The sequence below is a fragment of the Cnephaeus nilssonii genome (genome assembly GCF_951640355.1).
Source record: "Cnephaeus nilssonii genome assembly, chromosome: 4".
Classification (NCBI taxonomy): Eukaryota; Metazoa; Chordata; class Mammalia; order Chiroptera; family Vespertilionidae; genus Cnephaeus; species Cnephaeus nilssonii.
The window spans coordinates 41,785,881-41,811,330 of NC_137075.1; the positions used below are offsets into that span (position 1 = coordinate 41,785,881).

At 43.9% G+C, this 25,450-nt stretch overlaps 1 protein-coding gene across 1 annotated transcript in view; it reads right to left on the minus strand.

Moving 5' to 3' along the window:
- The window catches only part of RASGRP1 (RAS guanyl releasing protein 1), an 85,417-nt gene extending 60,217 nt beyond the window's left edge, over nt 1–25,200 (minus strand). Inside the window, exons 1-2 of the mRNA XM_079768912.1 lie at nt 25,039–25,200; nt 20,379–20,563 (exon numbers count right to left, since the gene is read on the minus strand). Coding sequence (XP_079625038.1) covers nt 20,379–20,563; nt 25,039–25,073 — 220 coding nt within the window. The 5' untranslated portion in view covers nt 25,074–25,200. The remainder of the gene's footprint in view (nt 1–20,378; nt 20,564–25,038) is intronic.
- Between the last annotated feature and the right edge of the window lie 250 nt (nt 25,201–25,450).

Consider the following 25,450-nt stretch of genomic DNA (forward strand, 5'->3'; position numbering starts at 1 on the left):
CTAATATTCCCAGTCAGTTCCTCCAACCATAAAGCCAATATTAAAAACGCACACACACAAAAACAACAGATTCGTTTTTCCTGTTTTAGCACTTCATATAATTGAAATCATACAGTATGTATTTTTTTTGTGTGTGTGTGCAATGCCTCTTTCATGAAGCAACATGTTTTTGAGATGAAACAATGTTAACTGTATCAGTGGTTCATTCCTTTTCATGGACATATAGGTATTCTGTTAAATAATAACACTGTTTATCCTTTTTGCTGTCAAGTAATAGATGGGCTGTTCCAGTTTTATATTTTTACGGCTAAAGCTCTTATGGACATTCTTGTACAAGTTATATTGCAGACATGTTTTCCTTCCTCTTCCATAAAGCCACAGTAGTGGAATTGATAGGCTACAGGGTAGGTGAATATTTTATTTTATAAGAAATTGCTAAGCAGTTTTCCAAAGCGATTGTATCATTTTACATCCCCATCAGTAATGCTTAAGAGTTTCAGATGCTCCACATCCTCACCAACACTTGGTGTTGTATTTTAATTTTAGCCTTTTCAGTGGCTGTAACAGTGGTATCTCATTGTGATTCTAATTCACATTTTTCAGTGCCTAATGATGATGAGGATTTTTTATGTGTCTATTTGGATTTATGTATCTTCCTTCGTGATGTGTGTGTTTTTGTCCATTTTATTTATTTTTTTTATTATTGGGTCACAGGAGTTTTTATATATATATATATATATATATATATATATATATATATATATATATATATATATTTTGAATATATAATATTCCTGTCAAAGAGTTGTGTTACCAAGTATTTTCTCCCATTCTGTAGCTTGGTCATTCATTTCTTTAATGGCTCTTTTGACAAGCAGAAATTATTTTTTTTGAAGTCTTACCTATTAAATACACCATTTATGGTAAATCCTTTGCATCCTGTATAAAAGTACCTACCCAAAGTTTACAAAAACATTCTATTTACCTTTCAGAAGCCTTATTACTTGAACTTTATATTTAGCTCCCTGATTCATTTCAAATTATTTTGTTGTGTATGTGTGAAATACAGTTCACAGTCATTTTTTTCATGGGTAGCAGTTGTTCCATCCCTGTGTTGAAGGGACCTTCCTTTTTCCATGACTTACTTTGGTGTCTTTGTTGAAGATTAATTGCCCATATATGTAGATTTATTTCTAAACTCATTATTCTGTTCCACTGATATATTTGTCTATACTTATATGGTCTAGATTATTATAGCTCTATAGTAAATTTTGACATCAGGTATTGTCAATTTTCCAACTTCATTCTTCTTTTTCAAGATTGTTTTGGCCTTTTGGTCGGAACCGCTATCTTCCAGTAATTCGCCAAAGTGACTAACACAAAGGGAAAGAGGAGAGGCAGCCGCTGTATGTTCTCTAGGCCTTTCAGAAAACATGGAGTTGTTCCTTTGCCCACATACATACGCAACTACAAGAAAGGTGATAATGTGGACATCAAGGGAATGGGTGCTATTCAAAAAGGAGTGCCCCACAAATGTTACCATGGCAAAACTGGAAGAGTCTACAATGTCACCCAGCATGCAGTGGGCATTATTGTGAACAAGCAAGTTAAGGGCAAGAGTCTTGCCAAGAGAATTAATGTAAGTGTTGAGCATATTAAGCACTCTAAGAGCCGAGATAGCTTCCTGAAACGTGTGAAGGAAAATGATCAGAAAAAGAAGGAAGCCAAAGAGAAAGGTACTGGTGTTCAACTGAAGCGTCAGCCTGCTCCACCCAGAGAAGCAGGTGGATGACAAGCAGAAATTATTGTGAGAACCAATGGAAGGGAGCCTGAGCTGCAGGAACCCACTCCCTATGAAGTCATGGCATGATAAGTGTCAGGGGAAAAAGACCTCTGTAGTGTTAAAAAACATAAAAAGATTGTTTTGGCTATTTCAGGTCCTTTCATTTCCATATAAGCTCCAGTTGTATCACCTGAAACTCTAGTGTTGTTGTTTCCGTCTTTTCGAATTATTGAGTTGTCTTCAAATTCAATGATCATGTGTTTTTTCCAGTGTCCAATGAAGTATTAAACCCATCCAGTGAATTTTTCCGTTTGGTGTATTTTATTTTGCACTTCTAGAATTTCCATTTTTTAATTGTTTCTATTTCTCTGTTGAGGCTACCCATCTGTTCACCCTACTTTAAGTCTTTCACCATATTTACAAAAGCTGTTTTAAATTCCTTATGGACTATCTCCAACATTTGTGCCAACCTTGAGTTCATTTCTATGAACTTTTTTCTTCTTATGGGTCACATTTTCCTGCTTCTTTCTGTATTGTAATTTTCCATTATATGCTGGGCATGGTGGATGCAATGTTGAGACATTTAATTTACTTGAGCCTTACATTGGTACTATCAAGGTCTGGATTTAGGCTTTGCTCGTGTGGGTCAAGGGTAGCTCTTATTCTAGGGCTAGAGTAACCCAACTCCTATGTTGCAGTCTTTTTCAGATCCTAACTGAATGCCCAAGGTGTTATATCTCTCCATCCTACTGGTTGGAACTATGATATGATACTTATGAGAGTTCCTCTGACTCACAGACCCCCAGTGACTAATTGGTGTCATGGCGTCTTAGCATATTCATACACAGTTTAGTATTTGGCCAAAGACTAAAGGAGAGCCCTTCTCTCCAGTATCCTATTCCACAAATTCCAGCAATCCCAGAAGCCCTGAACACAAACTGTTTCCTCTGACAAGCAAGATGCTGCTCTCCAGGCCCTAGTTCCCTGTACCAAAATTTGTACAGTGCCCCCAGGCAAAAGCCAAGATACGGCTTTTCATTTTATCCACAATCCAATAGTTGAAAATAGTTGTTTCGCAGGAACATAATAACAATACCCAATATTCCATTATGACCAGACTGTAAGTTCTTGTTTTGATCCTGAATACATTTATAAATGGGAAGTTGCAGTTTCTTGCTGAAATTTGAATCCACTTATTTTTATATCTGTCCTTTTGGGGGTAAATAACTCAGACTAACTCTTTTATGCTTAACACTGTCAAGACTTAACACATTAACACAGGTTAAGACCAAGAAAAAAGAAAAAGCCACCCAATTGTCTTCTTTTCAGGGACTGCCATCTCATATCCTCGTAATTTTATTTCTGTATCATTTCTTCACTATTCATCTCCTTTGTACTCACTCTAGCTTTCCATTGCTAGCATGAAAAACAGAGATTAAAACTGAATTTAATAACACCTTTCACAACAATACAAAAATGTGTATTAATTTTCATGTTTTTAGAACATGCATTTCAGAAACATTAACTCTTTGCTAAGAGCAAAGAGTTACCATGTGCCAGCATTAAGACTGGGCCTCAGAATACAATTGGGGTACTAATCCCTAAATCTGGAAAGTCTATTTCTATTAATGCAATCTCAGATTATTTTAACTTTTTGAGAAGACACATGGCACTATTGGCTTATATTGAATTTACAATCTACTAAAATCCTTTGGTATTTTTCACAAGATTGATAATTAATACAGGTTTTTTTTTCTCCATGCAAAACATATATGAATCAATATTTTAAAACTTAAGTGCAAGACACTTATTCTTACTGATGTGTTGTTTATCAGTTCTTTGTTTTGCCTTATTATCTCCTGAATTTTTATTTTCACCTTGTGTATTTACTAATTCCATCAATAAGCAGACTGTGTTTAATCTGATGAAAATGTCCAGAACCATTCATAAATGCTTACACCTGCAGAATGACATCCATCTATGTTCATATCTGTATGCATACACTTTGAGTATCATTATTAACCAGCGATTAATCTGCTTATATAAATTTTTATGTGGAGTATATTTGCCTAACATTTATTGAGCATTTAATTTTTTACTTTGTAGTAGAGCCTGTCAGTACCCCACCTATACATTCTCAGGCCTTACCACTATCGTGCATACCCACTCAACTTCCATATTCCTGAGGACTTCCTCTGGAGGTCCATCCTACTCCAACCTGTGTGCAAGGCAGGCCAGATATGCTAGAGAATTAACATCTCTTAAAAGCAGCCCTTAACCAATGACTGATGGAACTTGGTATATAAATGCCCAGCTTCTTTGCCTTGGGTCGGAACTCCTCTATCCTGATCCTGAGTAATATTCACTTGACAATGCACTCTTTATAAGCTGCCTTCCCTGTCCCTCTACCAGCTTTTCCTAATATCATCTCCCAAAGTAAACTATTTGTATTTAAATCCTTGTCTCAGGATCTGTATGTGGGAAAACCCAAACTAAAAAAATCTTATTTAATTTTCACCCTAACTAAAACAACCTTTAAAATTTTTCAAATTATCCTGTTTGCAGATGGAAAAATTGCAAAGAAAAAAGTTATGAACATGTGTAACTACAGTAATAAATTAAGGGATATTCACATGCTGTAAAATATGTTGTCAAAAATATGTGTAAGGGGGTGGGCAAAAATGTGTTTTTAGAATGCATTTGAACTTAAATGACAATGAACTTAAAACAGACTGCTATAAACATCACTTGTAATATATGAATCTTATGATAACCACAAATCAAAAAACTATAATAGACACATAAAATAAGAAAAATAAATGCAAATAAATCATTAAAGTCATCAATGTACAAGAAAGAAAGAGAAGAAAGGAAGAACAACAAAAAGCAAACAGAAAACAATTAATAAAATGGCAATTAGTACATACCTATCCATAATTACTTTAAACATAAAAGGACTAAATGCTCCTATCAAAAGACATAGTGTGATTGAATGTATATTAATAATCAAAAGACATAGTGTGATTGAATGTATATTAATAAACCCATGTATATGCTACCTACAAGCAACTGACTTCAGATTAAAAGACACACACACACTGAAAGTGAAGTAATGAAAAAATATATTTCATGCACAGGAAACAAAAAGAAAGCAGAGGTAGCAATACTTATATCAGAAAAGTAGAATTTTAAACAACAACTGTAACAAGAGACAAAGAAGGGACTTATCTAATATAATAAAAGGGTAATATGCAAATTAACCATCACTCTGCGACAAAGATGGTGGCGCCCATAGCGTCCTGCACCCTGGCTGCGGAGAAAGGGAGGGCTGCGGACACAACGTGGGGCTGCTGGGCTGGGGGCATGCTCTGAGCCACTGCCATGCGGCTCAGGGCATGCCCCCAGCCCAGTGGACAGAAGCCCAGTGGACACAACGCAGGGGGTCCTCTGCGCATGAGCTGCAGAGGAAACACCTTTTATGACTGCTCATTGGCTAAGCTTCCTGTATGTCACCACTCGCAGTGTTCTTGGTAACTTGGGTAATAAGAATCCAAGAAGGTGATCTAGGGTTTTTCCACCACACTTCTGGAGAAAAAAAACGAAGGTCTGCTGCTGGAGGGGCTAAGAAATGTCACATCCTGCCCTAGCCAGTTTGGCTCAGTGGATAGAGCCTCAGCCTGCCGACCGCAGGGTCTGGGTTCGATTCTGATCAAGGGCATGTACCTAGGTCAGGGCTCATTCAGGAGGCAACCAATCAAAGTGTCCCTCTCACATTGTTTCTCTCTGTCTTTCCCCCTCTCTCTGCTAAGCTCTCTAAAAATCAATGGAAACATATCCTCAGGTGAGGATAAAAAAAAAAAAAAAGAAATGTCATATCCTATGAAAGACACATATTGAAAATGCCTAAAGAAAGTTGTCATTTTTTCATGGTGAACGGACTGGAGTCCATGTTGATGAAAACAACTTGGTGGCTGCAGCAGTGGCAGCAGCAGCAGGTTGATGGGGCTGGCACCTTCCCCTGATTAGCCTGGTCACTTCCCGCAGAGGGAGGCCAGACTGTGGCTTAGGCCCGCTCCCCAAGGGGAGCGGGTCTAAGCTGTCAGTAGGACATCCCCTGAGGGCTCCCAGTCTGTGAGAGGGGCAGGCTGGGCTGAGGGACCCCCCCTCCCAGTGCACGAATTTCATGCACCAGGCCTCTAGTCTATATAATAAAAGCCTAAGCGACTGTTACGGTGGAATAACCAGAACGACCAGAACAACTGGTCACTATGATGTGCACTGACCACAAGGGGGCAGATGCTCACTGCAGGAGCTGCCCACTGGTGGTCAATGTGCTCCAAGCAGGGGGAGCGCCGCTCAGTCAGAAGCCGGGCTCATGGCTGGCAAGCACAGCTGTGGTGGCGGGAGCCTCTCCCGCCTCTGCAGCAGTCAGACATCCCCTGAGGGCTCCTGGACTGTGAGAGGGCGCAGGCCAGGCTGAGGGACCCACCTTCCAGTGCACAAATTTCGTGCACCAGAACTCTAATATAATGATGAAGAGATCAATCTAACAAGAGGATATAACACTTCTCAACATCTACACACCCAATGTAGCAGCACCAAAACACACAAAGCAAATATTAACAGACATAAAGGAAGAGATATATAGTAATACAATAATAGTAGGGGTCTTTAATACCCTACTTTACCATTGGATAGAACATCTGGGCAGAAAATAAACAAGAAAAGAGTGGCCTTAAATGACACATTATACCAGGTAGAGTTAATAGATATCTATATAACATTCCCCAAAAATCAGCAGTAGAGATAGTCCAAGTTTGGCAAAAAATCAAGCCTCAGGATATTTAAGAAGATTGAAATCCTATGGAGCATTTTCTCTAATAACAATGGTATATAACTAGAATCAATTACAAGAAAAAACTGGAAAAAATATAAATAGAGGGTAAACAACAAGCTACTAAATAATCAATGGGTTAATGAAGAAATCAAAGAGGAAATAAAAAAAATATCTTGAAACAAATGAAAATAAAAACAACATTCTAAAATTTTGGGGACATAGTAAAAGCAGTTCTAATAGGGAAATTCATAGTAATGCAGGCCTACCTGAAGAAATAAGAAAAATATAAAATAAATAATCTAAACTTATAACTAAAGGAACCAGAAAAAGAAAAACAAATAAAGCCCAAACAAAGGAAATAATAAAGATCAAACAGAAATAAATTAAATAGTGACTAAACAAAACCAACAGAAAATACGTATCAATAAAACTAGAGCTAGTTCTTTGAAAAGATAAACAAAATCAATAAATTCTTAGTCAGACTTATCAAGAACAAAAAGAGGGCCCAAATAAATAAAATCAGAAATGAAAGAAGAGGAGTGACAACTGGCATCGCAGAAACACAAAGGATTATAAGAAAATACTATGCCAACAAATTGGACAACTTAGAAAAAAAAATGGATAAACTCTGAGAGACATTATCTTCCAAGACTGAATCAGGAAAAAAAAAAAGAAAATCTGAACAGACTGATCACTAGATATGAAATTGTATCAGTAATCAAAAACTTCCAACAAACAAAAGTCCAGCACCAGATGGCTTTACAAACCATCTGGTTTGTCTACCATTCAAAGGAGAACTAATACCTATCCTTCTCAAACTATTCCAAAATAACTGAAGAGTAGGGAAAGCTTCCAAATTCATTCTACAATGCTAGCATTACTCGGATACTAGAACCAGACAAAGACACTGCAACTGAAAGAAAATTACAGACTAATATCCCTGATGAACACAGATGCAAAAATCCTTTTCAAAATCTTAGCACACTGACTTCAGCAACAGATTAAACACATCATATACCTGATCCAGACGTGCGAAGGTGGCTCAATATCCACAAATCAATGTGATACACCACACAAACAAAATGAATGATAAAAATCACATAGTTCTATAATTAGATGCAGAAAAAGTATTAAAATTCAATACCCATTTCTGATTAAAAAACAACAATTCTCTACAAAGTGAGTATAGAAGGACATATCTCAATAAAATAAAGGCTTTATGTGACAAATTCACAGCTAACATATTCAACAGTGAAAAGCTGAAAACTGCTTTTCTAAGATCAGAAGCTAGACAAGGATGCCACTCTCACCACTCTTATTTAACACTAGAGGCCCAGTGCACGAAATTCATGCATAGGCTGGGGGGGGGGGGGGCGGTCCCTCAGCCTGGCCTGCACCCTCTCCAATCTGGGATCCTACTCACAATCCGGGACCGCTGGCTCCTAACCACATACCTGCCTGCCTGCCTGATTACCCCTAACTGCCTCTGCCTGCCTGCCTGATTGCCCCTAACCCCTTGCCTGCCTGCCTGATTGCCCCAACCACTCTGCCTGCCTGCCTGATCGCCCCTAACCACTCTGCCTGCCTGCCTGATCATCCCTAACCACTCTACCTGCCTGCCTGATCGCCCCTACCCATTCTACCTGCCTGCCTGATTGCCCCAACCACTCTGCCTGCCTGCCTGATCGCCCCTAACCACTCTGCCTGCCTGCCTGATCATCCCTAACCACTCTACCTGCCTGCCTGATCATCCCTAACCACTCTACCTGCCTGCCTGATCGCCCCTAACCATTCTACCTGCCTGCCTGATTGCCCCAACCACTCTGCCTGCCTGCCTGATGCCCCTAACTGCTCCCCTGCCTGCCTGATCGCCCCTAACCACTCTACCTGCCTGCCTGATCGCCCCTAACCACTCTGCCTGCCTACCTGATGTCCCTAACTGCTCCCCTGCCTGCCTGATCGCCCCTCACTACTCTGCCTGATGTCCCTAACTGCTCCCCTGCCTGCCTGATCTCCCCTAACTGCTCTCCCCTTCTGGCCTGATTGCCCCTAACTGCTCTCCCCTGCTGGCCTGATCGCCTCTAACCACCTCTGCCTTGGCCCCCACCACTGTGGCTTTGTCCAGAAGGACGTCCAGAAGAAGACGTCTAGTCTATCTGGTCTAATTAGCATATTACCCTTTTATTAGTATAGATAGTACTGGAATAGATAAGAAAAAGAAATAAAAGGTATCCAAATTGGAAAGGAAGAAGTATAATTGTCACTATTTGCAGATAACATGATACCATACAGGAAATCTGAAGGATTCTACCAAAAACTATTAGAATTAATAAATGAATTCAGTAAAGTGGCAGGATATAAAATTAATACTCAGAAATCTGTTAAATTTCTGTATACAAATAAACTGTCAGAAAGAGAAATGAAGAAAACAACCTCATTTTTAATTACATTAAAAGGAATAAGATACCTAAAAATACATTTAACTAAGAAAATACAAGACCTGTATTCTAAAGAAATTGAAGAAGATACAAATAAGTGGAAGGATATACCATGCTAATGGATAGGAAGAATTAATAATGTCCATACTACCCCAAGCAATGTGATCTCTATCAAAATACCAATGGCATTTTCAATTTCAACAGAACTAGAACAAATGATCCTAAAATGTTTATGGAATCACAACAGACTCCAAAGAGCCAAAGAAATCTTGAGAAAGAAAAAAATCAGAGGTGTCATGATGCCAACAAACTGGGGAGGAAGAGGAAAAGGAAGCAGGAAAATGCCCCTAAGCATTTGGCATTCAATAAGTGAATGTAAAATTAACCAAAATGATTAATTGCTCATCAGATTTAAGGCTGTGATTATATTCTAACAAGATAGACTCATGAATGATAATGCAGGGACATTTCTTGGCTTCCTAAATACCCTGGGTGTCCCCTTAAATAGGGCTGTTCACAAGATTAAAAAAACAATACAAGTCCCGGACAGCAATTCAGAGAGGTCAGTGAAAGGAGGCCAGGAATATTTACCTTTGCTCCTCCACCCCCCAAATTCCCAGATGACTTCATCACTGACTGCCTCACTACTCCGGTTATTCCATTCTCTCCTTCACTACAAAACTGGCAGGAATAGTGCCTCCCGTCACCACTCCTTCTGTCCATTTCAGTTCATCGCCGGTGTCCCTCCAAACCAAGCTCCATCCTGGCAGCCTCTCCTGCCTGAAGATTTTGGTAAGAACCTTGGCAATCTCTCCAGGGCCCTTCAACACTCTCTGGAAAAAAACAAAGTGGGCAACGTGGTCTCCATCACACCACTGGCCACCATTTCTTCTACTCTGTACAAGAATCACAGATGGACCAAACTGTAGCAACTTCGCGTTTCCGATCTTTCCCAGTTGCTACTTCTTGAGTCTCTTAGAAAGTTAGTGAACACAAGATTTTTTCATTGTTTCTGAAAACAAAGCTTCTCTTCCACAAAACCCATCTAACTTCCCACAGACATTTAAAAAAAAAAAAAAGCCCACACCTAGAATTTTAAGTTAATAGAAACACTTTTTTTGTTTTCTTCATTTATTATAACTATAGTCACCTGGTTACCATACTTAGCATTTGGCCTTGAAAAGAAAGAAATGAGTAATTACACTTCTTGTAATGTTTTTAATTCCTCATTAGAATCATTTTAGTTGCCAAGCAACTGTCACTTTTATGTCCCATATTTGAAAGGATTAAGGTAGAATTATTTTTTAAAATCAATTTTAGGATAGAATAAGCAACTTTCTGTGCTAGCACACCTATTTATAAAAACTGATGTTGATTTTAAGAGTGTAATTGTTTAAAATGTGAATTATGAAAAGTGGAGTTAATTGCAGTGAGTTTACCATAAAAAAGTTCACGTGATTACAGTACATATCAACATGCACAGAAGGGAATCTAGGAAGGTATTCCCAACAATGTTGACACTGCTTATCTTGCTCTTGGTGGCAGAATAGATGACTGCAATTTCCTTTTTTTGCTAGTCTGTATTTTCTAAGTTTTCTAAAGTGAGCAGGAATAAATTTTAAAGTTAATGCATAGATAAGTGGAAAAAATAAATGTGTGTGTCTCTCTCTCAAACCAATCTATAATAATAAAAGTCTAATATGCCAATTAGACTAGACGACCTTCTGGAAGGCCGGGTCCCAGGTGCCAGAGGGAAGCCAGTGCTGGCAGCCGGGGGAAGGAAGGCCTATTCTTGCACGAATTTCTCGCACTGGGCCTCTAGTTAATAAATAAAAAACTTAAAAAGTAAAATAAAAAGTAAATATAAGAGCAGAGTTGCAATTAGACTTTTGTAAATACATAAACTTATAAAAGAGTGGGAATTAAATAAGATTATGCATATGAAATATACTAATATGAAAAGTGTGTTGTCCATAGTAAATACTCAAGAGTTAACTATTACTAAAATAATATTTTAGAAATGTATTTAAGTGGTCAATTTCATGTTATGTACATTTTACCATAATAAAAGTTTTATGTAATAACAATATAGACTCAGTGTATATTAATAATTTAGAAATAATGGATTTAAATTTGGTTGGTTTTCTAAGTCTCCGCCCTAAGGATATTGGCTCTGCAAATAGATAAAAAGTACTTCCTTTAAATATAAAAATTCCTATAGGACTTTCTTCAAATTCATGATTAAGACCTCATTACAACTTCTCCCAGATATTTTCACTCTCAGAAATCATTTCAGCAGTACCACAGGGAGAGGAAACTGAGGCTCTTGTGTTGCAAAGTGACTGTCTAAACACTCTGGTTTTAAGCCAGTGACAATCTCAGAAACAAATCTGAAGGCTTCTTTTTCTCCAGCAAAAACTTACTGACAAACTTTTATTGACCAGCCACACAGTGGATTACAGAATTACTGTATATCACAGAATGGATTTAACAAAACCTTGATGAAAACAATAATGGAATATTCACCAAATCTTTGGAATAGGGATATTTCTTCAAGTTAATAAAAGAAAACAGAAAACATGGAAAATTTAACTACATAAAATTGTAAAATTTCTGTATATTAAAATCCCCAATATAAACCAATGTAAAAATGGAAATGAGGGGAAAAAATTCCTGAAGCATGTGGTATTTAAAGAGTTAAAAGCTTTTTTTTTTTTTGTAAAAAGCTTTTGCAACCATCTAATAATAATGTGATAAATAGACAAAGGATACGAACAGATAGTTTACAAAATTGGAGATATAGTTAGCAAACAAACTTATGAAAACACACTCAACAAAAGCTTGGTTATATATACAAATCAATGGACCCTGTTACCATGTAGCATGAAATGAAGGCAAAAGATTAAACAGATGGAATCAGAAACAAATAGAGACAGCGTGTAAGACATGAAGAATAGAAGTTCACAAAATTGAGGGTTGGTTGGTCAAAAATAAGGGATAGTTAAACCATGCGGAATTTTTAGAGGAGGTAAATGTAAAACAAAAACAAAACAAAACAAGAAAACCCTACAGAGTGATAACTTTGACTCCAGAATGAGAATCTCAGCTTTAGTTTTTAAGTTCCACTGTCACTTCTTTAAGAAAAATTTTCAATTTCACTGATATTTGATTTCCTTTTCTTTAAGGTATAATGTTCCTTTGTTTTATAAGATACTAGATGAAAGGAGCAAAACAATGGCAAATATTACCTTCTCCTAATTAGGTCAGTGGTTGGCAAACTGCGGCTCTCGAGCCACATGCGGCTCGCGAGCCGAGGTTTGCCGCTCTGTTGACTAATGAGTTTTCCGACCACTGACCTAGACTCTTGATTCCAATAATTACAGGCTGTTGTTGTTCCTTGTGATTAAGCCCCTATCCCAGTGGTCAGCAAACTCATTAGTCAACAGAGCCGAAGTTTGCCGACCACTGAATTAGGTTATACAAAATTAAATTTCCAGTTTTAGCTTGCCTTCTCACCTCAAAACTTGGCTATGTAAGCACCCTTGTAGCTGGGCAAAGTGGTGTTCAACAATGGCCTCTCCAGGGGTGGGGTATAAGAAGAAGCCCTGGTGAGCAGTGCTTGCCCATTTCCACATGTAAATAGTCCCAACACAGACAATGTCAAGCTACTAGCACGACTTCCCTGAACATGGAGCTGGGAAGAGATGTGCATACAATTGCTCACCACTATATAGCATTCCTACCATATGGAAACAATAGACAACCTCAAGAGCATAGATGGCAGTAAAATGTGGTAATATATTAGGCAATGATGAGTTTTGAGAATTTATGTTGTAAGTTTATACAATTAAATGTTTTAAATTTGATTTTAGAGAGAGGAAGAGTGAGGGATAGAGATAGGAACATCAATGAAAAAGAATTATCTATTGGTTGCCCTGCACACCCCCTACAGGGGATCGAGCCCACAACCCAGGCAGGCACTCAGATTGGGAATAGAACCATGACCTCCTGGTTCATGGGCTGACGCTCAACTGCTGAACCATACTGGCTGGGCTACAATTTAATTTTTAATGATGGCTGTGTTTAACAACGGGCTTGCAAAATTTCTGAAAATTTAGCAATCTGCTCTTACAGGTTAAGACTTTCAAGGCTGTGACAGTATTTAACGAAGTGTGGGAGCCTGCATGCCTGCACGGGGTGTGCCCCTGCAGCTCGCCCTGCTTACGCTCTTGCTCTTTCCCTGATGTTTCCTTCCCAACCACTCTAGGATGACCCCAACCTTTTGCAGAACAAGTCACCAAGTCCAGCAGCTGTAACTGCTCCAGCCACAGGTGGGCAGGTCCTACCATGAGGAGGTGGATCTGGGGGTGGCTTCCACTTCGGAGGGCCTTTTCCAGTGGCCTCACTGCCCAACCCCTGCTGCTTCCGCCAATCACTGAGCACACAGCTTTCACACTATTTCCTAATGTGTTTCCCTCATGAACTTTAATAACTTTCATGTCAACCTATGGCCTTAAAAAATCTGCTGGAAAAGTGGTACTTTTGGAGTTCTCATAGAAAGCGCCTCTCCCGTCCCCGCCCCCTCCCCCAACCAGCTAAGCTACTACTTTTGGCCTCTGACCCGCGGGGGACAGGCATACATTAGGGAGCAAGGCTCTATAGAACCCACAGTAAACAAAGGTGGAAATGCAGAATAGGAATGCTGCCTTTGAATGCAAAGGACCAAACCACAGTGATAACAGACACCTGCATTCTCCTTATTTCCATGGCCAAAGAGGAACAGGCTGGAAGTTTTGAAGGGAGTTTATGTCGTAGAGAAGGAATTGAAATGCAGGAAACTCTGAAAGAAGTTTCAAATGTTACACACCTGCTTAGTGGCAGGGCTGTCTCTACTTAGGTCTGGGGGGAGGGCGTTCATTAGAGTCACCTGGGTGGCTGGCCTCACCAGGTGCTTTTCTAGGTCATATGGTTGAAAAACCCTCTTGGCTCTATCGCTTCTCAGAGGATTTGTACCCTTCAGCTTTCCGTGTTTTCCTAAAAGCCCAAGAAAATGCTCTGGGGTGTCCAAGACGCAAGCGTGCCATCAGTGCCATCAGTTCACGTGTCACCTTCGTCAGAATCACAGTGACTGCCGGCTGAGTGGGAATCCCTGGAGTGGGCCCTCAGGAACCTGAAAGATGAACCCCCCTCCCCGATGCCTGCTCGTGTTAAGGGCGGAGAACCTCTGGTAGAATGGGAAGAACATGGGCCCGGGACATAAACGACCGAGTTCAGATCTCAGCGGCCCTCTCACTAATGAGCTGGGCCACAATCCATAGGTTCCCTAATGTCCATGAGCTTCCATTTTCTATCAATTGAAAGAGCAAAAAAAAAAAAAATAATAATAATAATATTCATGGCACCAACTCAGGTAAAGGCTCAGCAGCCTACAGAGCCAACCACCATCAGTCTAGACCGGTGGTCGGCAAACTCATTAGTCAACAGAGCCAAATATCAACAGTACAACGATTGAAATTCCTTTTGAGAGCCGAAAACCGGCTTCCGCGCATGGGCCACGAAGTTTCAATCGCACTGTACGTGCGCGCCCGCACGTGGTATTTTGTGGAAGAGCCACACTCAAGGGGCCAAAGAGCCGCATGTGGCTCATGAGCCGCAGTTTGCCAATGGTCTAGACCTATCTGTCTGCCTGCCTGTCTCTTTCTCTCAGCAGTCAATCTCGTCTCTCTGGATGGACTTACTGAACTACAGTGCTCAGAATTCCCGAGACACTGTCAACCTCATGCACAAGCATTTTTATGACTGCCGCTGTCCTCTACTACTGTGGGAGGTCGGCAATAAATACCCCCCCCTCCCCTCCCCACACGAGAGCACAGATGAGAGAGTAAAGGAGGTTTCCCATTTCCTCATCTCACACCCATGCCAGCCATGCCAGCCCGGGGCACGGGGTGTTGCCAGCCTGTCAAACATGCAGCAAAGAGGCTCCTTGGAATAAACAGCATCTTGATCACAGAATGCTAATTAATTCAGTCCATGAATTTAAAAAAGGACAGTCATGCCTGCGAGCTGCTCTGCCGCCTGGAAGCCTTAGGAAGTGAGTGCCCGGAGGACCATCCTTTACATGTGAAACCTGTGGCCAGGACTTCCAGGCTCTGGGGGTCCCACTGAGGACCCTACTGGTCAGCTGTGGTCTTCTCTGTGGAGGGCCTGTCATCAACCGTGGCCCAGGCGTGAGCCCCTTGCTGCTCCTACACGTGGCTTTGTAGCCGGAGTTGCCCAATCTTGGGTCCGGGTGCCCTTGGCTATCACAGTCCCGGGCTTCTGGTCTGGTGCTCCTGCTGCCAGGGGCACCTCGCTTTGGCGCAGACTCTAAGTGGCAGAGTGGTGAGGGATTCCCACCCCTCCCTTTGCCATGGAGGGAACTGTGTGTGGTCCCAAGTGAGTGTTTGCCTCTAATTGTAAAAATAGGTGTAGTGTTTTACCCTTAACAACCAGCTGCTCCATGGTGTGGGATATATACCTGAAGTTTTGGGGTATTTCTAGTTTGGGAGGTCTTTGGATAGCATTAATATAAGGCACATGGTAATTTTAATCAATTAACACTTTGTTCAAGAGAAAATTTCAGGCAGACACCTGTTATGAAGATGGGGTCCAACATAAAGTTCTTATAATTCATGGAGTTTAATTTCCAACCTGGGGGAGGATGTGGGACCAGGTACAGGCCGGCCCTGTGGGTTCCCTGAGTGAAGAGAGCCTGTTCTAGAGGGACCTGAGCCTGCGTCAGCTCAGGGGCCAAGGGGCTGCTGGGGGCAGAGGAAGGAGCACGTGAGTAGCATGTTTTCTCCTTAGATTGGGGGCATGAGGCTCTATTAATTTTCTCATTTGTCCAATGGAGACAATAATAGCTGACCTGCCTATTTCAGAGTTGTTTTGAGTTTAAAAGAAATCAATACATATGGGACTCCAAGAAAAAAAAATCAACATCTATAATAATAAAAGCATAATATGCAAATCGACTGAATGGCTTAACGGCGGAATAATCGTCCGGATGCCCTTCTGGACAAAGCCGGGGCTGGGGGGCCGGCCGAGGCGGCCGGGGCTGCAAAGGAGGTGGCCGGGGCTGCGAAGGCCTACCCTTGCACAAAATTCGTGCATCGGGCCTCTAGTTCTAAATATAAGATACTAGGCTAAGCTGCGTTTCCCCTCACACTGACAGGTAAGACAAAGACCTGCAGCTTCCTCCCACACCCCAGCGGAGAGCAGCAGAGCTGCCTGCGGATGGTCCCTTTCTGGGATGTGTTTGCAGCCTTCTTTCTGATGCTGTCAGAAGTTGTCTTGTATTCAGAAAAGGACAAGAGAAGCGCTCTGGGAATTTGGACGTCTGAAGCCTTCCACTCGGTCCCCAATGCTGGCAGCCCTCCTACGAAGTGAAAAACGTTTTTAAAAGCCCAGATGATTTTGTCAGTCTTTTCTACCTCTGAAACAGAGGGTGTGACTCACATGCATCTGACATCAATGTACCAGGTTGTGATGATTTGCCTCATTGTGCTCAGCTGAAGAGTGGATTAACTCCCCATAACAGGCTGAGAATGCAAAGCATGATCTCTGATTGAAGCAGAAGGTGGGGGTGATTGCTTCATGGTAAAGCAATGAACTGACTCAAGGTTCTGAGTTTCTAATCCCAAATCTGTAACCTTGTACGTGACACTGGGAGACTTGCCCGAGGCCTGCAAGAGGACACTTACTTTGTGGGTGCTGATCACCCATTCCTTTTTTGTTTTTAACTATTTATTTATTTAATCCTCACCCAGAGGATATTTTTTCCATTGATTTTTAGAGAGACTGGGAGGGTGGGGGAGAGATAGACAGAAAGAAACATCAATGTGAGAAAGACACATTGATTGGTTGTCTCCCGCACACACAGATGGAGCCTGCAACCGAGGTACATGCCCTTGACCGGAATCAAACCCAGGACCCATCAGTCCTCAGGCCGATCCTCTACCCACTGAGCCAAACAGGCCAGGGCTGATCACCCATTCTTAAAAGGACTGTAGTAAGTCCTTCCTCTGAGAACACTGTGGGTGGTAACTAGTGGCCAATATTACTCAAGAGAGAGCCATCAGTAAAGACTGCCAAATGCACACGAGGCCTCAGGGAGTACTCAGACTGTTACCTAGAGATGCTAGAAAAATGCAAATCCCTAAGTTTCCTGAGAATTTGTTGCTTTTCCCTTCCAAGTCGGCCGGCTACCCTGTCCAGCACGCCCCACAGACTTCCTGCGATGATGGGAATCTTTCTATTACTCTGTCCAGAGGCAGCTACCACTTGTGGCTGTTGAGCATTTGAAATAGGAACTAAATTTCACACCTGATATAATTTTAATTAATTGAAATGTCTATGTAAACAGCCATGTGTGGCTAGTGGCCACCATATTGGACAGCACAGCTCTAGCCAATTCAACCCCCCTCAAAGCAACTGCATGCAAGTGAGGCTGGGAAAGCAGTAGAACATACATGAACTAATTACAGTCTTTATGTTCAAAACAATTTTTTTTTTCACGTTGGAAGAAGTGGCCAATATCAAGGTCTGAAGTGAGAGATTACCATAAAATAAGAACAGTTTTCCTAATCCTCCAGTACCATTTCCCTCCATTTTTTATGAATATTAAACTGCGATGGCATCTAAACTCAATAACACAAAGCTAAACTAGATGACTTTATTCTATAGGACAACTTCTCTACCCAAGGCTGAGAAATAGCCAGTGAGATCAGGTTCAGAGAAACATTAGCCTCACTCTGCACCCTTCTCCCATCGCCTCTGAGGAGGCCTGACAGGTAGGAGCCCAAGGACATGGTTCTGCTGCTGCCCGCCCCCCCCCCCCCGCCCCCACCTTACCTCTGCGGCTCAATCTCACTCCCTCCCCCCACTAGACACGTCAACTGACTACCAACCACTCAAAAATCACAGGCTAAGTGCTGTCTCCCGTTCTCTCCAGACATACGGTGTCTTTTCTTCTTTTCCCCTTTCATGTAAATTCTGTGGCAGGAAACTCCGCAGAATATAATATGAGAAGCCCTGAGATCTTACCCTTCCTGCCTTCCTGAAACATTCCCATGGCCCCAAGAGGGGTTTGAACAAACCCTGGCTGTTCTCCGGAATCTATGCCCTCACCCTGGAGGTGAACTGACTCAAACTCTACATGGCATAAAGGGTTTATTCTCCCTGCATTCGCTTATGTGTTTTGTATCTTTTTCTTTTGTTCTGAACAGGGCATATCTCAGGTGTTCTAAGCTCCAGTAATGGGACAGGGGTCCAGTCCCTGCCATTGTCCATGTGCACTGCCCAGCACAGCGTCACAGGCAATCAGGGACTTCAATGCTTCTTGATCAAGCTTCAAAGACTCTCAGACTCCATGGGATTGTTACAGCTTCGGGAATTTAAGGTACATCCTTCAGTTCAACATATTCTAGGAAACAATGTACTATTTGTTGAGGGGCGTGGGCTGGGCTTGGTTCTTTCAGGGAAGGACTGCAGAATCAGTCATGTATTTTTCAGGTTGATGCCATGATTATTTGAAGGTTAATACTCAGCCAACAGGGGCATGATTGACATGGGAGAAAGAAAGCATGATAAATACATTGCTGGTCGCCGTTTTCTCAACAGTGAAATGGAAAGAGCATAAAAATCTTTGTGCGGGAAATAGTCATAGTGCCCTGCTAAAGGCCAGTAACTGACTACCAAGCCCGTGTGAGGAACTCTGCGGCGTGTTAGGTTGGAAACGAGGTGACAGAACAGCTTATCACAGCCGCGCTTCCTCCAGGCTCCACTGTGTCCCAGCGCTTCTCCTTGCACGCATGTTTCCCAAGGAGGTTAATTTGAAATAGAAAACCATTCATTCTGCTCCCGACTTCATCCCTGACTGAAAAATTAACGTGTAAATAAACAGAAATTTAATTAAAATTAAGGTCCACCAAGCAATAAAAATGCTCCCTCTTTTCCTGGTTAAAAAGCAAAGCGGGCTGTTTGGATCAGCTGCACCAGCATCGCCGCCTGGGAACTTGTTAGAAATGTAAATTCTTGGGCCGCACCCCAGGCCCATTGGAGCAGAAACTTTGGGGGTGGAGCAAATGTATTATAAAAAAAAATCCTCCATGTGATTCTGCACTAACATTTGAGAACAACTGCTTTAAACAGTGTTGAAATCATCTAAACTATTCTTCTCAGTGTTGTAATAAAGCGCACGAAATTAGTATTCCTGAGGTGTCAAGCCTTTCCCAATTCTAGAAATAAGGTCTGGCCAAGCACTGAACAAGTCCAGCCAGGAATCCCAGCTCGGAGCTCCAGCACATCTGCATGCCGCGCTACCTGGGACGTGATCACCTCCCCGGCGGCTCGGCTCCTGGAGCCGGCTGGGCAGGCGCTTCCGCGCTGAGCCACTAGGGCTCCTCTGCTTCATGGTGGGAGATGAGGGGCTCAAAAGGGAGGCGGGGGGGGGGGGGGGGGGGGTGCGGGGGGAGGAGCAGAGGGGAAATCTATGACTTTTCCATCCATTTTAATCATTCCTTTTTTTGAAGGGAGAAAATATTTAGTACTTTTCCATCACTATTTCACAAATAACAACCAAGGGAAAGACAGTGCTTATAAAATTTTTTTAAAAATAGGGCATCTTTGCAGATAACTGCTTGTCAGCTGCACTAGGGGGTGCATCCTTCACGGTGATTCCGGATAATGACGGAAGACAGACTTTAGGTAATTCACTGCCGACGTGAGTCTGCATGCTTCTCAGATCTTTGACCCCCAATTGCAACGCTTATTAATCAGTATCTTCCAGTCACAGAAATTCCAGTTTTACCCCATCCCTTCCTAGTCCTCTGTAAGTACCATTCAGATTGTAAAGGGAATTATTAAGACTTTTTGTCCAAATGATTCAGACTTTCACATTTCTGTTTGACAACAGAGTCTGCTCACGGAACCCAGTTTTTGTGTGCCCCAAGAACACAAGGACAAGAAGTCAAAGCACCAGACGCACAACAGCATCGTACGAGATATATATATATATATATTTTGTCACGAGAAAAACCTCCGTCCGAAGAAAAACGCAAACTCTCCTCGGTAACTTTTCTCACTTTAAATCACACCTCTCATCACGACCTGTTACACCCACACAGTCATGTGCCGCAGGCACTGCGCACCCTCTCCAGCATTTCAAAGGCTCAAAAGCTATTTTTAAAGCCAAAATGCAATCTAGGTTGCTATTCTATGAAGCCCTTGTTAAGGAAGAGCAAAGTAGGATAGTGATTTTTTATGCATGTGGGCCACTCACCAAACGACTGAATGCAGCTATCGATGAGATCGTCCAGGCTGGCTCCTTTGGCCAAATGTCCCAGAGACACCATCATTCGGAACTGGGTGATCTGGGCCAGGCTGGGATGGGAGGGGAAGGGGCTGCTGGCTGGCTTCGCCTCTAGTTTTGCTTTCGGGGCCGCTCTGCAGCCATGAGAAGGTTTCCTGGGGAAAGAGAGGAGGCAGTGAGTGCAAGCGGAGCGGCCAGGGGACGGACACGCGGGCAGCTCCACGCTCTGAGGGCAGATTAGAGAGGAAGGACTAGAGATAAGACAATTAATCCTGGGAGTTGGGCTGATAGAAGATACACCCCTCCCACTTGGCACATGCACCGAACGGACTGGTTGGCTGTTAAAGAGACATCTCCCAAGCAAACAACAAGGTGAGATTTCAGGGCTGCAAGTAGGGCTTGTCCTCTGGGGGTTAGGATGGCTTCGGCCTGCTGTCTCCTTTGCCTGAGGGGAGAGGCAGAGGCATGGCCGTCCTCGGGTCCTAGCAGTACTTTTCCGTTTCAGCCTCGAGGCCACTGACTTGGGTCTTCAGAATTGAGTTCCAGGTGGCCTCATATTTGGCTAAATTCATTCATCTTGAGCAACACCCTGTAGAAACCCAGATGGCCTCGGAAACATCTTTAAGGACTTTGGGGGAAAAGTCAAAGACTGAGGACCGTGTGCAGGGGGCGAGGAGGGGAGAGGGGGAAGGGGGTGGTATTTAGATTTTAAGCTAGTCCTGCCTTTCTCACAAATGTTGGTGGGTTTTAAGATTCTGTCTTTCATGACTGATAATACAGGTAATCATTATGAGTCCTTTTTATCATTAAACACCATTCCATTAAGTCTGTACTTGGGTCCTTACCTATTGGGGGAGGAGGGGGTGTGGAGGAGCAGAGCTCATGAGAGCTTCATTCCAGAACTGAGTCCAAAAGAACACGCCTGGATAGGGAAAGGCTTAGGAGTGCCTATAGGCCACCTCTGCCCACTCTCACCTTGCTTTACCTCTCTCTGATCATGACCTCTCAGTATAAGTCACGTTGCTTGCAAAATGATAATGAAGGTTAATTGAGCATTTTGTTTTCCCTTCCATTAAAGAACATAAACACACACACAGGCACATTTCCATCATCTCTGAAGGTTCACTAGTGATGGGTGTTGTTACTTGTAACTTCTTTGAGCATATCGTTAACTCTTTTCTCCCCACTGTGCCTGCTTATTTCACAGTTTACAAAGAGGAGGCAAGAAAAAAAGGAAAAAGAAACATGCCTCAGATCCATAACTTTAGCTACTCCCTGTGTTTTGCTGAACACATGAGGGCACCCACTAATCAGTAAGTGCTTATTCCATGGGTAAGAAATGGTGATGGGTCAGAGAAGGCCAGTAGGACAGTCTACGTATGCGAGGGCTCTCTGTAAACTGGAAATCATACTAACTACATGTTAGCTGATGTTGTTAAAGGTCATCTATCTCTAAGTTCTTCAATACAAAACTCTAGTTGGAGAATCAGATCCAGACCAAGGAAAGAGAGCTCTATCAATCCTAAGTGTCCTGTGAGTGGCAAGGGGAAGGTCTGTGATGTTCTCAGAGAAGGGAGAGCCAGTTGCAGCTGGAGTGTTGGAGAAAGTTTCTCTGACAAGAAATATCACCCAGAAGGGGCTAAAAAAGTGCTGAAATCAAAATAAAACACGGGCGCATACACAGCCTGTGAAGGAAGACTACTGAACGATGGGGCCACTCAGGACACAGCCAGACCTGTGGAGGGAACACCCTGCTTTTCACAATCACTGCAGGGTGCTGGGCGGGCAGCGGCTGCTGAGCTCTGTTCTGACCGAGGGTGGTCCCAGTGAAACTGCGAAACTGAACCAGTAATTGGCTATTAAGAATCTACTAACCAGAGGCAGGGATTTCTGAAAGATGGTATTACAGGACTTCTGGTCATTACTGAATTTTACCCAGGGCCTAAGATAGCCCCAGGAGCAGATCAGTACCTGAAAATGAGAGAAAATAATAATGGCCACCATGAATTGAGAACCTACGACATGGCAGGCACTGTGCTGGGGATCTGCATGGTTTTTAAAGCTTACATCCCAGAGAGACATTATCTCCATTTCGTGATGTTGAAACTGCGTCTAAAAGAGGCTAAATGATTTGCTCAAGTACTACTCCTATGTGCTAGATCCGGGATTTGTACTGGGCGCCTCTCTGGCCCTATTTGCTTAATTGAGATTTACTGTGCCTGGAACTATGCACTTTTCACTCCATCAGAATGAGCAAGAGAGGCTGAAAGGTCAATTCAACCTAAGACAAAAGTAACATCCTCTGATATCATAGCTGATCATATAAAGGCTGAATCTGGGGCCCTCCTCCTGCCTGTCCCCGGGACAGTCCTCAGAGCAGAGGCTGCGTGGGCTCTCCATGGTCATCTCCAAGCCCTTCACTAGATGTGCGGGGTCCAGGATCAGAAGGGCAATGGGACCGGCCACCAGTGCAGAGACAGGCAGAAGGCAGGCCTCCTGTGCCCATGCCTTGCTCCCCACCTGGGCGCCTTGCCCTTCCAGGAGGCACTGACAATCTCCAAACCTGGGGCTGGTTGTCAGCTGTTGGGATTAGTCAGCTTTCTGCCTTAGCGGCTGCCTTTTTACCATTAAGATCTCCACCCAAGGCAGAGTTGGGAAAGAGAACAATCAAGTCCTTCTCAGCACAGCCTCTTTTTCTCTTAGGCCTTCCGGTACCTCTCCCTGACCCCTGGAGAAGAGGCACCTGCAAGCAGAGGGTGGGCCTCACACACAGCTCTCCCCTCGGGGGCCCGGAGGTGTCTCCCTCAGTCTCTCAGCTGGAGGATACGAGGAAAATGCCACTTTCCCTCTCAGTTGGTAGCAATGATCATTGAGGACCCTGAAAACTGCCCTGGTTCTAACTCTAGTGATGGTTCCTCATGTCAGCAGTAACAGAAACCACTTGGGTTCACAAGGTGAGATGCTTTTACCGGAACTAAAAAGGACTGGGGTAGATTCAAGTAGAAAGAAGAAAACTTGAAGGGAGTTTTGGGGTGTGTGTGTGTGTGTGTGTGTGAAAAATGCAACTGGGAACTATGGAGCCCAGGAGACTCGAGGGCCCAGGGGCATGAGAAACCAGGGAGGAGAGAAACGACTAGAAACCAAATTGTGACCTGAGAGGTCTAGGGAGAGGGGTTATCTGAACCATGATCTGGGGAACTCAGCTCTTCTGTGCAGCCTCTTGACTGGCTACTTTGTGACAAACCTTCAAAACTGTCTCTTCGGGTGAAATGGCTGTACATAGGATTAATAAAAGACTTCTCTGTAGTCAGGTATTGAAGGTGTTGTAATCCATAGAACAAATAGAGCCTAATCTTCAAAGGCATATCTTTCAAGGATAGTAGCCATTCCCTTGTGAATTAAAAAGAACACAAACCAAACAAAAAAACCCCTGAGAGAAACAAATTAACTAAGGTGGTTTCTGAGGCCAAAATTGGCTAAGGCCCTGTTAAGTTTGCTGAAGGACACTGTCAAAACTCAGAACTGGTTCAAATGAAATCCTCTCCAGGCATAGGTTGCCTCAGTGGAGGTCACAATTTAAGGTTCAACTTTTGATGGAAACTTCCACGGCTTTCTTTGCAGTGCAAGGTGGCTTTTATTGGCTTCTAGTGAGGATTCCTCCCAGTCCTGTCCATTCCCTCCCCCAAAATGGCTCAATTTAAAGTACTGAGGCCCTTCGCCTCGATCTAGTGCCAGGTACAGTGTTGGACCCTCGGGGACACAGGGCGGGGTGCAATAAGGACCAAGGACCTTTAGGTCTAGAAAGTCCAGCAGGGCAAAGCTTCCCGCGTCTTCTGGGCATGCTTGTGCAGCTGGGCATGGCCGTCACACAGAGTCCATGTGGATGGAGGTGGGAAGTGCCCAGCCCTATGCTGAGCCAGGCCCCTGTCTAGGCAATTGTCCCATTCCAGCGTTTTGGGGGGACAAACTCAAAGGTGCCTGGCACTTCCAGGCCTCTTTCTCCTCACAAGAGCTTTCTCACTCACTGTTACTCTTCATATTCTGCACCCCAAGACCCTCCTGAAACATCTCTCTAGAGTCACAGTGGGGTGGAGGGGAATACAGGTTTCCCCCAGGTTCTGTGGTTCCCTGACCTCTGCTTGTTCGCTGCAAGCCCTGCCGGCCTTTCTGGGCCCGCCCGAGACCCGCAGGGCCGGCAGAGACCGCCAGGTGGCGCTCCAGGAGCCCTGAGCCCCAGCAGGTGCGGGCGTCCGGGAAAGTCCGCGAGTGGGAGTCCCAGGTGCGTGGCAGCGAGGAGCTGGGGGAGGAGGCCGGTCATTGCAATCCCGGAGCTTGCCGGGCGAACTCTGGCCGCACAACTCAGCTCCCTCCCCCATTTCCCCGTGCGAAGAGCTGGGCACTCCAGGCGCGACCGTCCCTCGCGCTGGTCTCCGCTGCGCGCATCTCCCCTGACATCAGCCGAGACCTCAGCCTGCCGTCCCCATTAGTCGCCGGCAACTTCCCTTAGAGAAGACTCCCGTGTCGTCCGCCCCACATTCTACCCCCGAGAGGCCTCGGGAGGCTGCCCGCACCCCGGCCCCCGCCCCGATGAAGGTCATTGGCGCTCCCGAGGGCCTGGGCCCCTACTCACCGCGGAGCCTCTCTCGCCTTGCCCAGGGTGCCCATGGCCGCGGCCGCACGCGTGCAGACGTTTCACCTAGCGCGGCGGGACGGGCTCGGCGGGGCGCATCGCCTCGCCACGGCCGCAGCCGCTGCCAGCGCGGCCCTTCGCCCCGGGCCTCTCCGCCCTCGGGCCGCCCACCCGCCGCTCTGGGAGCCGGGCGAGCCCGCCCGACGCGCACCCGCCGGCACAAACTTTGTGCGCGCGCCCTCCTGCCTTCGCCGGCGCGCGCACTCACACTCCCCGGCGCCACCTGACACGCCCACTGATGTTATCAGCTGTAGGAAATGTGCGGCGGCTGCGGCTCTTTTCCGAATCCAGCCCCCAGGACTGGGTAGTGCCCGGAGGCCAGCACCTCTCCCAGTCCTCGCCTTTGGCCCCA